Genomic DNA, 17,579 nt, shown 5'->3' with positions numbered 1-17,579 from the left:
TGGCGAGTATTCTTATTGCGTCGTCCCTAGGAATCTTGTCTCCCTGGCCCGTGCGAAGACAAATGGTGTTGTGAGACAGTGGTCTTCAGCCCATGGGCTTACGACCTATTCTTATGGCGCGGTACAGTAAAAGCTCTGACTTCTTAGCCGAGCAGTTCAATCCCGTGGGTCGAGATAGTCCTCCGTGACTCGATGTCCTCCTGTAACGCACTCTCAACCTGTCCGTCACTTCCTTCAACAAATCAAATGGTAATGTCCTCCGTCTAGATGGCATGCCTTATGCCCACGACTTGTGAGAGTGCCCTGGAAAGGCCGATCATGGTCAGGTTAAACAAAGTGGGCGAGATCACCGAGCCCTGTGGAGTGCCTCTTGCTCCTAGCTCCACTTCTTCCGCCATCTTGTCTCCTTCGCGAAGAGTCAGTCCCCTTCTTTGGTGCAAAAATGACCTGAAGTAATCATGGAATCTAACGCCCAGACCAAGCTCGGATATCGATTGCAGGATAAATGTATGTTATCTTCTTGAAAGCCTTCTCCAAATCTAATGCAAAGATGGCCCGGGTGTCCCGCGTGTAATTGTCCATTATCTGACACTTGATGAGCTTCATGGCGTCATGTGTGGACGGACCTGCCCTGGAGCCGATCATCATGTGGGGGTAGAGTTCCTTGTTCGATGAACCTCATGAGCTTGTTCAGCGTGAACTCAACAGGCCGTGAAAATGTAATTTTAACTGGGATACATAGCGCTAAAACGACACAAGGACGAGGAAGAACACAGGACGAGCGCTTTTCCCTGCTAACGTGAACATGTTCCGCGACCTTGCCTACGCAAGATGTGAGCGATATTAGTCGTAAGTTGTCTAGACTTGATGATTTGTCAGGTTTGGGGATGAGTGCTGTAAGCGCCCGCTTCCATGCTTCCAGAACCTTGCCTTCCTTCCATGCCTCGTTGATGACTTCTGTCAGGTATTCTATCGAGTGATCGTCCTGGTTACGGAGGGCCTTATTTGTGATGCCATCAGGACAAGGAGCAGACTTGCTATTAAGCTCATGTAGCGCCCTCCTTACCTCTTCTGTGCTGATGTATGCATCCAGCTCGGCGTTGGGTGGCCCAAGGTAGTCTGCGTAGGCGACCGATGACCCTTGCCAGGGGCCAACCAGGAGGTACTTCTCCACCAGGCTCTTCAGGACTTCATTCGAGGTCTTTACTCGTGTCGCTGTATGCAGAAGCTTCGCCATCAGATGCTGCTGGTTGGACCTTGTGTTGACGTCTTCCAGAAGATGCTTTCAAAGATTCCAGTTTTGACCGTTCCGCATTTGACCATCAACCGAGTTGCACACCTCGTCCCATTGCTGCCTTGAGAGGGTGGGGCTCCTCTATGTTTCTGTCCAGTTCAACAATCTTTTATTGCGATAGCAATTATATGGACACTCAAAAGCAGATTTCTGCCGTCGGCGTCGCCGTCGCCGTCGGCGTCGCCGTCGCCGTCGCCGTCGCCGTCGCCGTGAGGTTCCGTATGACGTCAATTGGAGATGAAATCGTCGCCGCGCGCCGAACGCTGTATGTGCGAGTGAAAGGGCGCGAGGGGCGCGTCTTTCACGGGGAGTGAACGCACGGCGGAGAACAAACGCGCGTTCTGCGCCGTGCTCGCTTAAGGGCTGCAGAAGTAGGCGTCTCTTTTCTCCTTTACAATCACCATATATGTAGAGCAAACGCGCCTTCTTCGGACGCGCGAGAGGCCGTGGGGGAGGGGGAGGGAAGGGAGGCGACGTTTAGCTGCGGCACCAAGTGCCTATTTATATCAGAGGCTCCAGCAACAGTCACCAACGCCGCACGCATTTTGAGCTAACGCGGGCAAAACGCCGATGGCGTCGACAACAGTTCTGCGTGTTGTTGCTACCAAAGCCGCTCACCTTACTTCGTATGACATTGCTGTGTTGCTATCGCATTCATTGCTTCGCCCTTAGGGCGAAACTGTGACATTTTATTGCGATAGCAATTATATGGACACTCAAAAGCAGATTTCTGCCGTCGGCGTCGCCGTCGCCGTCGGCGTCGCCGTCGCCGTCGCCGTGAGGTTCCGTATGACGTCATTTGGAGATGAAATCGTCGCCGCACGCCGAACGCTGTATGTGCGAGTGAAAGGGCGCGAGGGGCGCGTCTTTCACGGGGAGTGAACGCACGGCGGAGAACAAACGCGCGTTCTGCGCCGTGCTCGCTTAAGGGCTGCAGAAGTAGGCGTCTCTTTTCTCCTTTACAATCACCATATATGTAGAGCAAACGCGCCTTCTTCGGACGCGCGAGAGGCCGTGGGGGAGGGGGAGGGAAGGGAGGCGACGTTTAGCTGCGGCACCAAGTGCCTATTTATATCAGAGGCTCCAGCAACAGTCACCAACGCCGCACGCATTTTGAGCTAACGCGGGCAAAACGCCGATGGCGTCGACAACAGTTCTGCGTGTTGTTGCTACCAAAGCCGCTCACCTTACTTCGTATGACATTGCTGTGTTGCTATCGCATTCATTGCTTCGCCCTTAGGGCGAAACTGTGACATTTTTTTTGTGTAGTATGCAATTTAGTCTTTGGCCCTTCCATCAATTGATGAGTGACTGCTTAGCCTCTAGTAGGTGGGCGAGGCGACTATCCATCCTTTTCACGGGAAGGTCCATGCATATATTTTAACACGAAAGTGTTTTATGCCGGGGTCCACCAAGACTTCACTGACGTATTTCCGTCACGGATGTGACGTTCTTACAATGTACACGAACATAATACAAAGAAAGAAACCAGAAGAAAAAGTTCCGCAAACATGCAAGATTTGGGAATCGAACCCACGACCTCTCGGTCCGCGACAATAGATCGCCGAGCGTTTAACCCATTGCGCCACAAACGCATTTGCAGAGAGCTACACAGACGCGCCTTATATATCTAACAGTCCTCCGTGTACCCGCGCTCTTGCTCGGGGCGGTGCCGCCGCCTACGAGCAGAAAAGAGAAGTACTGCATTATGACACTAACGCGCACCGACAGTGAACGCTTCGGTGGTCTCAGCACTACGACGCCTCGATGCCAGCATTCGAAGGGACGCTGGCATCAAGAAGCACTACCAACGCCAGCTAGGTGGCGTTCACCGTACTCAGCACAGCGGAGCGTGGCCTCCGCAATTAGCTCTGAAAATGTTTCTGAAGTTGATCGCGGAGGCTGCAATTACGACGCGCTGTACGCGCTGATTTGACTCGGTGACGATTCAGTTACGTGCTTTGTCTTGCGCGTTGTATTAGTGTGTCAGTTACGTGCTTCGTCTTTCGCGTTGTGCTAGCGTGTGCAGCGTAGTGCAGCTTCCATATGCACGACGGTTGCTCATGGTCATCGACGTTGGTAGTCGTGATGGAGGAGACGTGCCACCAGGCGTCAGCGTGGGGTGCATCAACGCCTAAGGGCGCTTTAGCCACAAAACACCAATAGACATTATATATCAATGTGCAATAAACATTACACTACTTCTGTGAAGACACGTTTCACTTTCGTGTTCTATACCGATTCCTATATAAGAGGGATCAACCACATTTTTTTGGTGTTACTCTTGATATCTTCCCTGATCCGGTCCATCCACAGCTCAAGGTCATGTCTGGTGGTTGGAGGTGGGCGCTCATTCCTTATACTGCGGAACTCGTGCCAATCCGTGAAGAACTTCTGCTGCCTCTTAGGGGTTGTCGGAAAGTGTGTAGCGAGGATGTAATCATCGCTGCCAATATCAACAGCAGTGTTAGTCCATTGCGCCTAGGACAAATTCTTGACGAACGTTAAATCCGGAGTCGAGTCCCTGCACGAACATGTTCCCAATCTGGTCGGAAAAGACTAGTGACGAGCGTAAGATCCAAGCCTGTGGCATTGTGCCATAACTCCTTTCCCTTGACCATGTTGGACATGTAGCCCCACGTATAGTCAGGGGCATTGAAGACCCCGGCTATCATTAAAGGATTAGCCCCTGCGAGGTTGATTGCCTTCCTTAGAAACGCTTTGAAACACAGGCGAAGGTCATTGGGGCTACTATACACGTTAAGAATGAAAACTCTCTCGCGTCTCAATCAGCATGGAATGATTTCTATCATCGCATGCTCCGCCTTACAGGTGGCCATCCCTAGGTCGTGAGTGATCTACGTGAGCTTATGACTTACAAGGGTGCATACACCTCTCCCTCTAGTTAGACCGATAATCGATTGATATCCCGATAAATTCACTTAGGGTCTCTTGAATCAGGATTACATGCGGTTTTTCGGGATTTCTGCGAATGCACTGCCACAGAGGTACTTTCTTCTTAAGAAAGCCCCTGCAGTTCCATTGAGAAATGCAAAAAGATCCATTTGAGCCCGCTATCTTGTTGCTGTATACATTTGTCTCCACTTTCTGCGGATGGATTGTCCCTAGTTATAGGGGGCCCAATGGCAGTATGTAGTACGACATTGACGCTAGAACCAGAGATTGGCACCATCACGTTCTGTAGGAAGAATTCTGTTTTGGACAGCGGTTTGTTCATACTTTCAGCTTGAAAGACCATCTCGCTTTGTATCTGGGAGACCTTCTCCGGCAGTTGCCTTGCGCTGTCGCTGAGCGCTGAAAACATTTCGCGAATTTCTGACTTCGCGCGTCCCGGAATACTGTCCTGCTCACAAGCCTCAGCTCGTTTCTTAGATGGTCTCCCCTCATCATGTTCGCCCTCCGCTATGGGCACTTCCATAGGTTGGGGTGTTTCCAACGAAGCGGACGCAGGCGGGGGACGCGTTCCTCTCGCGTGTTTGATCTCCGCTATTTCGGACGTAAGCTTTTTAAAACCTCCCCCATACTCGCATTCTCGAGTTCAAGTGGTTCTATTTTATGAGCGCTTCCTGTCGCATGCTCTGAGGATGCCCCCGACCTCATCGCTGCCTGTCCTCCGCGGATATTGTCAGCCCAAGTGGTTGGTCCCGACGATTCAGGAACTGGTGATGTCTGGTGCGCTCTGGGTCTTTAACTGTACCTAGTACGGCTGTCGGGCCTAATGCGGCTTCCGGAATCGATCCCGATTCTCATGCCTCTGAACGCTACCCACCCTCTGGATCTGGAGCGCCCCCGGAATCTGGATCGCCCTCTGGATCGGGAACGGCCTCGGGTGCCAGATGGGGCCGATGAGACCGACTCTAGAGAGCGTGGGTGCCTTTCACCGGAGACAGTTGGACAGTGCTGGTCATCCTTGAAGGGTGGCGATGGCTTGCTTCTTTCCTCCCGCTTGTGCGTCGAACCACGTAAGGCGTCTGGAAGCGTTGCTTGCATTCCTTAGCTGCAGTGAGGTGGGCCTCGCCGCATAACTTACATTTTGAATCGCAGCTGTGTTGTTCATCGCGACTAGTTGCTCCACATTCCCTGCATACCACTTCCTCTGGTGACGGGCAGACATCGGTGCGGTGTCTAAGGCGTGCGCAGGTGTAACAAACATCCATCTGTTTGCGGTAAAGCGTGCACCTGATCAGAGTGCCCCCATACGCAACGTAATTTGGGACCTTATATCCCTCGAACAACGCCACCACAGTTCCTCTATTCTTGATTCTTTGGTCACCAAGTGCGAGTCGATTTATCCGGTTGACAATCTTCCTGTCAATGACCTAAGAGCCGTCCTCGATTGCGGTGCGCCGAATTACCCCCTTACAAGTGGCGTGCAGCGCAGCAACATATGAGCTCACCTCATGCTCTTGCCCGGCGACTGTAATGTTCTCCACAGCGGTGTAACGAACCGAGTGTTTGTGGCTAGATGTGCTGATCACCATCACATTTTGCATCGTATTGGGGCACATATAGTGTCCCATTCTCTTTCCGCCGTACTGATACCCGTTGCAGCCCATAGGGCTTCTGCGACCACTGTGGGGCCTGCCTTGGCAATACCCAGTCCGCCCCTTGATCTGACAGCTGTCTTCATTTCGTCCTTGGGTATAGTGGTGGCATCTTGCTGACCCGGAGAATCTGGCTTTTAGCTTCTTTATATCTATTTCGGCCCGGCAGCGTATCTTGGCCGTTAGGGTTGGCCGCGGACGAATTGGCGCCAACACGCCCGGCAGCATTCTATTAAACGCGCCGTTTATAGCAACATAAAATTACTAAATTTAAGAGTTTCTCCTGTTTCTGGAAAAGTAGTCAGCAGGGGTTGTGGGTGTAGCCTCGAAAGCTATACAAAAAAAATGTGGTTGATCCCTCTTATATAGGAATCGGTATAGAACACGAAAGTGAAACGTGTCTTCACAGAAGTAGTGTAATGTTTATTGCACATTGATATATAATGTCTATTGGTGTTTTGTGGCTAAAGAGCCCTTAGGCGTTGATGCACCCACGCTGACGCCTGGTGGCACGTCTCCTCCATCACGACTACCAACGTCGATGACCATGAGCAACCGTCGTGCATATGGAAGCTGCACTACGCTGCACACGCTAGCACAACGCGAAAGACGAAGCACGTAACTGACACACTAATACAACGCGCAAGACAAAGCACGTAACTGAATCGTCACCGAGTCAAATCAGCGCGTACAGCGCGTCGTAATTGCAGCCTCCGCGATCAACTTCAGAAACATTTTCAGAGCTAATTGCGGAGGCCACGCTCCGCTGTGCTGAGTACGGTGAACGCCACCTAGCTGGCGTTGGTAGTGCTTCTTGATGCCAGCGTCCCTTCGAATGCTGGCATCGAGGCGTCGTAGTGCTGAGACCACCGAAGCGTTCACTGTCGGTGCGCGTTAGTGTCATAATGCAGTACTTCTCTTTTCTGCTCGTAGGCGGCGGCACCGCCCCGAGCAAGAGCGCGGGTACACGGAGGAGTGTTAGATATATAAGGCGCGTCTGTGTAGCTCTCTGCAAATGCGTTTGTGGCGCAATGGGTTAAACGCTCGGCGATCTATCGTCGCGGACCGAGAGGTCGTGGGCTCGATTCCCAAATCTTGCATGTTTGTGGAACTTTTTCTTCTGGTTTCTTTCTTTGTATTATGTTCGTGTACATTGTAAGAACGTCACATCCGTGACGGAAATACGTCAGTGAAGTCTTGGTGGACCCCGGCATAAAACACCTTTCGTGTTAAAAAAAGGCAGAGCACAATCCACCGAATAACTCGAACACCATCGAGATGAGGAGAACGCCCGCGTTCTAGTGGCACAAATAATGGCAGCACTACGCTAATTGAATCGCTATCACTAGAGGAACGACGTCTCATACCGACATATTAGGCATACGCGCTGCGTCGCAGCTACATCTAAGACACGCACCGACGAAATACAGTCGCGTAAATAACCTCTCGTTACAGTAGCCTTATAGTCAATAACCTCTCGTAAGCACTCATTTATTGTATTCCAGTATAGCATGCCCGAACGTGCAAATGTCGTAGAAATGCACTCACATTTCAAATGCGATGTTAGTTGAAGCAGATGATAACCGGGAGCCGCTCTCGTACTCTGCAACACAAAGAAGTCACAATAATATAAGCCAAGCACTCAAAATACTTCTGATTTCTTGCGCTACGTAGAAGCCAGGGCCACATAACCATCTGCAAGAATTATTATAAAGCACAAGACATTCTTTCAGGATTTCTGTTTCGTTTGTTTTCTCTTCTTCGTGTAACACAAGTGCACCAATGTTAAGGCGTAGAGCTGTTCCTGGGCACTTCCGGACATAAATAAAATGAAATGAACAAGAGTGCTTTCGACGGCTTGGGTGTGGCCTTCGGCAATGCACTTTTACTCCCGCATTCATTAAGTTTTCTACGCTCAAGCGGTTCCTAGCTAACAACAGGCACCACCAATTATTGACAAAATATTCTTCCCCCCCCCCCAAAAAAAAAAGAACACTACCTATATACTGACACACCAGCTGATAAAATAAAATTATACCGCGACTGATTGCTCTGCCAGGACACCAGGCACAAAGCTCTGATTGTGGGACGCGTACTTAGCGCCTAAAGGCAGTCAGCGACGTTAACTATACACCAGCCGTCGCATTCCATGTTAAGCAGCCATGTTTAGCGTCTAGTAAATATGTTGTAGGTGAGCGAGTTGCTATTCCATTCTTGAGGCGAGCAGTGCTTCCCAGTTACGAGTCTTGTTTTCGCTCTGCCTCAAGACTGGCATTTCAGTTTATTTATTTGCGCACATCTTACAGGCCACTAGGGCATTGTGAAGGGGGCCGTCAAAATCCCCATAGTGCATACACAACCAGAATAAAAAAAATGTCACAGTTTCGCCCTAAGGGCGAAGCAATGAATGCTATAGCAACACAGCAATGTCATACGAAGTAAGGTGAGCGGCTTTGGTAGCAACATGAATTGTAGTAAACATGAGCTGATTAAGTAAGCAGGTGTGCTGCGCCGTAAGTAGACCAACATGAAGAGAGACTCGATGACCACGAGAAGGCGCCTGTGAAACGGTGGTGTTGACGAGAAGCGCTTCCCGTGGGCAGCGCGTGCGAAGGGACACACCTGTAGCGCTGCACTGCCGATCCGGGCAGCATTGCGTGTGTAGCGTGCGTTGGAAAAAGTGGCCCGACTATTAATAACTGAATGAACAAGCGTGGTGTGAGCGCGCACAAACAAACATGAATAGATCACACTGAATGACTGCAGACAACGACTGTCAAAACGCTGGCAGCAAGCAGCGGGCGAAGGTACGTGCGGTCAATCACTTCAACGGAAACTGAGCTGCGAATGCACGGCGCATAAAGGTCAGAGCCATGTGGAGATAAGCGACGGTCCGAGCGAGCGACGAGCGCGGTTGCTGGCAGAGTAGAAGTGCGCCCCCCCCCCCCCCCCCCGCTCCCTCCGTCGCTGGCTTCCCGCTTCCTTGCTTGCGCGTGGGAGATTGAGTGCGTTCGCTCTCTGTGATAGCGCGCGTCCCCGCGCACTTCCGCTCGGGCATACGGCGCGCGGCGCAGATTTCATCCATAGGGGACCTGACGGCGACGGCAACGGCGACGACGACGGCGACGCCGACTGCAGAAATCCGGTTGAAGTGTCCATATAATTGCTATCGCAATAAAAAGAAACAAAGTACAATACGTGGTAAATAAAGTTTGAGCACATAATCGCAGTACAGAAGAAAAGATCAAGCAATTCGGCCATAAGAAGAAATAAGGTACACAGGTGCACACGATGAAATAAAAGTAAAAAAAAAACGCTTAACCTTGCATTCGGCCGCACAACGCTTGAAACAGCGAAGCTGGGCGATCGTAGCCCAGCATTTTCCGGAAGTGCGCGCAAATTTTTCATCCCTTATTACTGATGATGACAATTGCTTTTCGCGCGTTTCAGACTTACGGCCGTCACTGCGCCTTGCATAGCGCAGCTCGCAACACCGACACCGCGTTACAATGCCGACAACGCGGTCCAGCAGAACCACCCCGTGAATGCGTCTCTCTCTCTCTCTCGCTCTCATAGCGCGCAAAACCTGGATGACCAAACCCTGGTCTTCCAGAGTGCCCGCGATCGGGCCGTCAAGCTCGGCTTGGCGGTCCCTGCGTGGGACTAGCCGGATGGCACGGGGTATCCCCTGCATCTTCTCTGGACCTACATAAAGTTATTTCACTCACTGTCTCGCAGAGTACGAACGTGCGAACGCGCCAGCTGTGGACGAACACGACGACACTCGAACGCAAATCATATGGTTCGTATAAAAGCGTGCTCTGCAAGCGTGGCTGTATAGCCTAGTGGTTACAACGCTCGCCTTGGGACCGGGGGCGCACGCGGGTTCGAATCCCCGCCTCGACAAGAAAGTTTCTTGTATTTATTCATGGTTACTTGATACGAACCACAAATTACGGCGGGATTAAACAGCTTCGCTGTTAAAAGCGCATGGCGCATTCATTAGGGCGCAATCCAACAAAGCGTGCCATAGCACTATGTAAGGCAACAAAAATAGCAAGAAAGAGAAACGAAATGCTTAACAATTCATCAGAAAAAAAATCAAACATCAAAGTATTAACTTAGACATGCTAAAAGACGAATTAGGTGAAATGTGTAATGAAGTGGTGATGGAATGGTATCAGGATCAGACAGAGAAGCGATGTTGTCTGGCAGGTTATTCCATAATGTGATCGCTTGTAGAAGTGCTTATGAATTGAAAGCTGAAGTGTCACCATAGATCCGTGTAAAACTCAAATGATTGTGCAATCTTTTGGACGTGTGGGATGGGACATCAACGTGAAATGAACATGATCTTTTGGAGTGTACATACTTGTGAAATAATGTTAGTAAAGGGCTGTCACGGCGTCTGCCTAAAGATTGGGGAGCAAGATTAGTTTTAATCTGAGTGGCGCTTGAGTGGTAGTTATAGGTTCTCGAGATGGATCGTGCTGTCCTATTTTGGATGGATTCTAATGTGGTGACCATGTTGTTATGATAGGGAGACCAAATGGAGGAAGCAAACTCAAGTTGCGGGTGAACAAAAGTAAGGTAAGATGGTTTGCGAATATTAGCAGGGGAATTTCTGAGGTTACGGCGTAGGTACCCTAAAGACTTTGAGGCGACGGCGCATACGGATGTGATGTGAAAAGACCATGAAAGATATTGATAATGAAAGGTCAACACCGAGGTATTTGTAATTGTATACGTGAGACAGTAAGTCGTCTTGAATAGGTTATGTATAGTTACAATTGTTACGTTTGGGGCCGAATGAGATGACTTAAAAATTCGATATGTTAAGGGTCGTTAACCATGTCTTGCACCATTCGTTAATAAGATGAAGATCTTAATGGAGTGCCAGGTGGTCATTAGCAGAATTAATGGGGCGGTTGATAATATCATCATGCACGAAAATTCGCATATAAGAAGAAATTTTATCTGGTAAATAATTTATATAAATAAGAAATAATAATGTACCGACTACGCAGCCCTGCGGCACACCGGAGGTAACTGGGGAAAGATTCGATGGCAGATTATTAACAAATATGAACTGTTGGCGATGCGAAAGGAAGTTACGAAGCCATGATAAAGTTAATGAGTCTAGACAGAGTTACGAAGCCATGATAAAGTTAGCGAGTCTAGACATAGTGATGATAATTTTGAAATTATGCGACAGGGATGTACGTCCTCTTATGTCTTACCTGTGCTGCATAAATTTCTTGAGAATTGGTCGTCAACAATGATGATACATCAGTAGAGTGCCCGGCAACACTGTTTAATGCCTTCGATTGATGTTAACTGCTCCACAGTTGCATCAAAACGTTTGTCAAAGCGCTGCAGAGGATCTTTAGAAGAATCAGAAGCCAGCGACAGCGCAGAGATATGACCACACCATAAGCCTAACGTTAGTGAAACCATCTCGCCTCGACAGGTACTGTGTGCGAATCCCGATACCGCCAGAAACCCACCCGCCCGTTTTTTTAATACGTGCCCCTGCCTGGTGCTCGACTGCTTGTGGATGTTTGTCAGCTATAAGGGATTTCGCTGAGTGTAACTTTCGGCTCCTTTAAGTATAGCCCCCGCCGAGACTGTACGGCTTGTAGGCGGGCTAGTTGCTTCCGATTCATAGTGAACCAATAACAGCGCGAATATACCCCACGGGACGGCGGCACACATGTGAGCTGACTTGGGCGCATGTGTGTGCCGCGTACCGTACTCGTCAATACGCGCTGTTATTCGCGCTACAGCGCAAACACCTAAGACAAGCGGAAGATTACGGGTTCTCCCTGCGCAAAGGTCTTGTGCCGACAGATGTGAGTGCTTTGTTCAGTCCTGTGTCTCTTTTGTGGTGACATTTCAAGAGACTGTGTAGCCGCTCGGAACTGTGGCAGCAAATCAGTGAAAGGCAGCCAGCTCACTGAAGCCCTAGACGCCACGTGCCACTTTCTCGTCTTCTTGTAACAGATCGCGCTTTGGGACGCCGTGATAATCACCGGGACTTTCCCCGGCACTTCGTCGTAGCAGTTTACGCTACTGTGCGACGCTGTACAAATGCCGTGATCGCCCAGGTAAGTTATGTTTTAACTATGTTTCGCTGTAGTTTTTCGCCGGTAACGGTTGGCGAAACCTCAAAGAATGCTTTATGGCCAGGTACCTAGAAATTACTTGGCGTGACGTTGATTCACACATTGCGTGGGATGCGCATAACTTTTATTTCACCCATATTTCCCCTGACTAGCATATAGTGTGCGGCAATGCTGCATCCGAGGCAGTTTGGGCAGGACAGCGAATAAACATTTCTGAGCATTGATGAGTAGTTTCCTTCGCTATAGAAACATCGATGAACCTGAATGAAGGTGACTTAGAAGCATGACGGCGCAACTCTGTTCTGCTTTCGAAACATTACGAAGTAAGTAGACAGGAAGAAACCAAATAAAGACACAAACAAGAAAACAATCACCTGCTGGGTGACGGAGTTTGTGCAATGAAAGCACAGGAGTGCTTAATCATAGGAAGCCCCCCAACGGCAGTGATTAATAAAGAACTTAGTCGTTAGTGATTTAGTCGTGTTACTTTCGCGAATGCCCTGAAAAACTGTTACGCGCTGAGGGTTGGTTTTTTTGCCCCCTGAAACCCGCTCATCCGAAATTTCAACCTTTTCTAACGCTGTCACGAAAATATTACAGCCAGACGATGTTCGCGGACTTTCGAACAGTTTTGTTTATTGCCGTTAATTTACATTAGCAATAACTAACCACATAAGAAAGGTAGGTTGGTTGGAACGTGATATCTTATATTGATTGGTCATGGAATACAACTTTCGGGCAGTGACACAGATGTTTGTGAGGCACAATGTCGAAGTCTGGTCACAATGTGTGTTCAAAAGCACGCCACGACCTATCAGCGGGGTCGCCGGCAGAATTGTATGGAATGCAGACAGGTGCTAACGCTAGCGGCCTTGAGGTCCGGCTGAGGAAAACCCCGTCCATGCACGCACGGTGGCCACTCAGTCCAGATGCAGCCATTCCCCGCATTTCCCACAGCCGTAACGAGCAGCGCGCACCCCAGAACAATCGCGGAAACGGCTTGGCTGGCACACACGTGGCCGCGCATCCAACTAGATCCACAGTCGTGCCTCTCGCGAGGAAAGTATGGAAAACATCTGCCTTGGGAGGACGCGTTTTGGAGCCTCGCAAGAGACTCGGAAAAGAAATTCATATCTTCAATAAGTAGCAAAGAGGGAGCCATTAAGGGAAGCTGTTCAGGACCGCCTTATGTTTGGCTTCTTTTCGGCGTTCAGCAGTAGCACGCTGAGGCCTGTTTATTCCAGGCGTTTAGATTTCGCATTGCGGGCACAGCTGGGGCATGCCACTAAAGAGAAAGAAAACAAGGCTATCTTTGGAACGCATGCGGATATCCCACATTCCGCCAAGCGCCCCTAAACGGGTCCGAGTGGGTGGTGGTGAAGAACACACAAACACATGCACAAAAACAAAGAGTGTTGTTTACAAATACCCGCTGTTCTCAAAAACGCGCTTGCGCCGGTACTTCGCCGCACTCGAAGAGTGACGCCCTGCGCAGTAGCAATGTGAAATGAAAAGGCGCCCGTGCCTCAGGTTGCGCAGGGTCTTGTGCAAGAGAGAAACGTATTGCGTTGAAGCGCGCTCGGGAGAGGGGCAGTATTAGCAGCTAAGAAATGCCGATTCGCTGCATTTTCGTCATCATAGTAGGCAGCACATTTATCGCCACGTGGCTGCAATCTCCTGCCCGACATCGCTCTCCCAAAATGCACCTTTATTGGCTAAACAATCATCTTTTATTTCACGTCATTTGTATTTATTTATTTCTCTCTGTCTTTATGCACTTTCGCAATACACCTTTCATATTCTGCTTTTCTAAAGACCTGTGTTTCTCTTATATATGTTATCAACTGCACCCACCCCTTATGTAATACCCCTAGCAAAGGGGTCTTCAAGGAAATAAAACTGAACTTAACTGATTATGCATTGCCACTCTAGAAGCCTGCGGCAAAAAACAGGCTGGAGATGGCTAAGCAGTGCTCTAGTTTAGTATTGCAGCATGAACTCGTTCACATACAATGAAAAAAATAAAAATATCGCACCGCCTCTGCCCGGAGAGATCACCGCCCCATGTGAATGACTGCAGTGCCCTTTTGCACGATCCTTTGTCGTATACAACACAACGAGCGTTCATAGGAGCAATGTCGGTCTTGCAGAGTAACTGTGGTCACTTTGTGCCTCCGCATAATCCACTAGGTGGCATCTTGAGTTACTGGTGATGACGTAAAACTTATAGTTCTCCTGATGCTTCAATCTACAAAATTTCCAACAAGGTCATGAACGCGGGAGGTCGGGGGCGCCAGATTCGAGGCACCAACTGCGCGGTTAATCCTGGAGGCCTTAGGCGTGCTCTCCATAACCATTTCTGACCCCATTTTATCCTGTTGATTGAAAAATTACTTTCACCACATTTGATGCATCTTCAGAATCATAGAAAGCGTACAGCTGCAGAAAAAATTTACAAGTTTTAATTACTTAGTGAGTTTTGTTAGGTTTACAGAATGTGGGCTCAGCGTGAAAACTCACTACGGGAACCATTTCGTGTATTGAAAAGCTTGAAAAACACTTATCCAGCCGCTTGAAAATTATGCCTGTCGCATGGAATTCTGAAAAACAATGAAAGAAGTGAACCCGCTAGTTGGAACGACATACTCACACCGCGAATTAACACGTCTACCTTCCCACTCACTTTATGAAAACATTTTGCCCATGGTATCCAAATAACCATTGCAGTTACAGAATGGATACCAAGAGAAGGGAAGCGCAGTCGAGGACGGCAGAAAACTAGGTGGGTTGATGAACTTAGGAAATTTGCAAGCGCTAGTTGGAATCGGCTGGCACAGCACAGGGGTAATTGGAAATCACAGGGAGAGGTCTTCGTCCTGCAGTGTCCATAAATATAGGCTGATGATGATCATACAAAATTGCAGCACAATTCTAATCATAAATGTTTTAAGATATATGCGACACATTTTAAATATCATTACCTCGGCCGCGACATAAAAAAAATGTCGCACTTTCGCCCGAAAGGCGAAGCATCGATTGCGATAGCAAATTAGTAGAGCGCTATTCGGAGTAGGGATAGTAGTTTTATGGGCTGCATAAACTTGGACACATTGGCTTGCTAACTGAATTAACGATCGTGGTGTCAGCGCGCACAAGCAAACATGAATAGATCACACTGAATGACCGCAGCCAACGACTGTCAAAACGCTGGCAGCAAGCGCAAGTTCGCGCGGTCTATCGCGTCAACGGAAACTGAGCGGCAAATGCACAGCCCATACAAAGGTCAGAGCCATGTGGAGATAAGAGACGGTGCGGGCGACCGCCGGGCAGAGAAGTTGTTGGCAGAGGGAAAGCTGCCCCCCCCCCCCCTCTTCCCGTTTCTTGCTTTCGCGTGGGAGTTGAGTGGTAAGATACGCCTTTGGCACCGGAGCACAGCGCCGCCCCGCCTCCCTCCCTCCCATACCCCAACGGCCTTTCGCGGGACGGTCGCGTTTGCTTTCCGCCGTGCGTTCGCCCTCCGTGATAGCGCGCGTCCCCCGCGCGCTTTCGCTCGCGCATACGGCGCACGGCGACGATTTTATCGCCCTTGGAATCTATACGGAACCTCACGGCGACGGCGACGGCGACGGCAGAAATCCGGTTGAAGTGTCCATATAATTGCTATCGCAATAAAAAAGGTGCGGCCTGCCGCGTGGCGCCGAAACGGCGTCTCGTGCCTAGTTCTCCACGCGCCCACTCTGGCGCCACTGCTCGGGTACAGCCGTTCACGGAAAAGCGCTTCCACATCCGCGTTTGTACGCGCGACAGTGACTCTAATGAGGCCGTAAATCACGCGTTTTATAGTTGCACATTACAGGTTGAATATTGAAGTCGTTATTAGAAGCGCTGATTTCCCTACATATGTGAAAAGTCTGCCCTAGGAGTGCCAATCTTTTGTAGAGTGGGCTTCAATGCTCCCCATGAAGGCTTCCCGCTCGACTGACCTGAAATGAAAAGAAGTGCTCTATTACGAATAATAGGGAGTTGATTTACGTGTTTTTTCAAGACGAAGCAGTGAGTGATGCAGGCACTGACGAGGAAGGCCAAAGGGTCTTGACGCCTTTTCTCCTGAAATATAACTTTTCCTCTATCTCTCTGTTCTCCGCAATCTAACAAGTGCGGCAGGTCGGGCAGGTTAATAAAGATGCATGACTGGAAATCAGCAGCGCGTAAAGAAACGGTGGCAAAATAAGATACACCGAAATGACAAGCGCTTGTTCTGTGAACGTTTCTTCCTTCTGCCTCCGGTTTTTTTTACGCGCTGCTCATCTAGCATCTTGCCCGTGCTCCTCTTATTCTTTTTTTGCATGTACTGCCGATAACCGGGAAACACAAGCCGGGACCGCAGTAGGAAGCAAGAGCATCTTCGGTTTCTTATTATAGTCATTCTCCGTAAAATGTAATCAACATACCAGTGACCTGTCGCTTGGCTCCCACTTGCTTCATTTCCCTGATGCCCCTTGGCGAAAAGTATTCTTCAGCCACGCTTCCCGACGCTGTAGATCGCAGAAGAATTCGTGGTACTTCACAGTAGCGTCTCTTCTCGCGTTCGGGTTGCACAGTGGTACACAAGAGCTTCGCGGCATCACACCGCTAGAAAAAAAAAATGTCGCAGTTTCGCCCGAAAGGCGAAGCATCGATTGCGATAGCAAATTAGTAGAGGGCAATTCGGAGTAGGGATAGTAGTTTTATCGGCTGCATAAACTTATGCACATTGGCTTACAAACTGAATTAACAATCTTGGTGTCAGCGCGCACAAGCAAACATGAATAGATCACACTGAATGACCGCAGCCAACGACTGTCAAAACGATGGCAGCAATCGCAGGTTCGCGCGGTCTATCGCTTCAACGGAAACTGAGCGGCGAATGCACAGAGCATACAGAGGTCAGAGCCGCGTGGAGATAAGAGACGGTACAGGCGACCGGCACCGCCGGGCAAAGGAGAAGTTGGCAGAGGAGAAGCTGCCCCCCCCTCTTCCGTTTCTTGCTTTCGCGTGGGAGATTGAGTGGCAAGATACGCCTTTGGTGCCGGAGCACAACGTCGCCCCGCCTCCCTTCCTCCTATACCCCCACAGCCTTTCGGGCGACGGTTGCGTTTGCTTTCCACCGTGCGTTCGCTCTCCGTGATAGCGCGCGGGGGAGTTCGCCCTTCGCCCCCCGCGCTATTTCGCGCGGCGACGATTTTATCGCCCTTGAAATCTATACGGAACCTCACGGCGACGGCGACGACGACGGCGACGCCGACGGCAGAAATCCGGTTGAAGTGTCCATATTGTAATGAAGCAGAGGTGCCCCTGGGTATGTGCTGACTGAAGAGGAAGACGAAGGACCGTGCCGTGATCGCGAGAGAACCCCGTGCTACAAACAGCCCTTGCAGTGCCTACCAGTACCTAGCGTCCTTACAACGTTATCGACGACAATAAACCTCGTCGCCTGTGGTGGAGGTTGCTGAGATCCTTCGCCTCGTCCTGGAGCTCCGCACTCGAACCCTGCCAACACCAACACGATCGCCCTGCACTATGCCTGATCCTGCCACTTCGTTGCCTTTACCACCG

General features: G+C 49.9%; 1 protein-coding gene across 1 annotated transcript in view; it reads right to left on the bottom strand.

The window, feature by feature from the left end:
* Positions 1–17,579, bottom strand: part of LOC119451010 (prothoracicostatic peptides) — a 367,379-nt gene that overhangs the window by 237,251 nt on the left and 112,549 nt on the right. Inside the window, exon 2 of the mRNA XM_037714445.2 lies at positions 7,408–7,462. Within this exon, the coding sequence (XP_037570373.1) occupies positions 7,408–7,409 (2 nt within the window). The 5' untranslated portion in view covers positions 7,410–7,462. The remainder of the gene's footprint in view (positions 1–7,407; positions 7,463–17,579) is intronic.

The sequence above is a fragment of the Dermacentor silvarum genome, chromosome 4, assembly GCF_013339745.2.
Source record: "Dermacentor silvarum isolate Dsil-2018 chromosome 4, BIME_Dsil_1.4, whole genome shotgun sequence".
NCBI classification, from domain to species: Eukaryota; Metazoa; Arthropoda; class Arachnida; order Ixodida; family Ixodidae; genus Dermacentor; species Dermacentor silvarum.
Note: the sequence above shows the minus strand (reverse complement) of the source record. Positions and strands in the feature narration are given on the sequence as shown.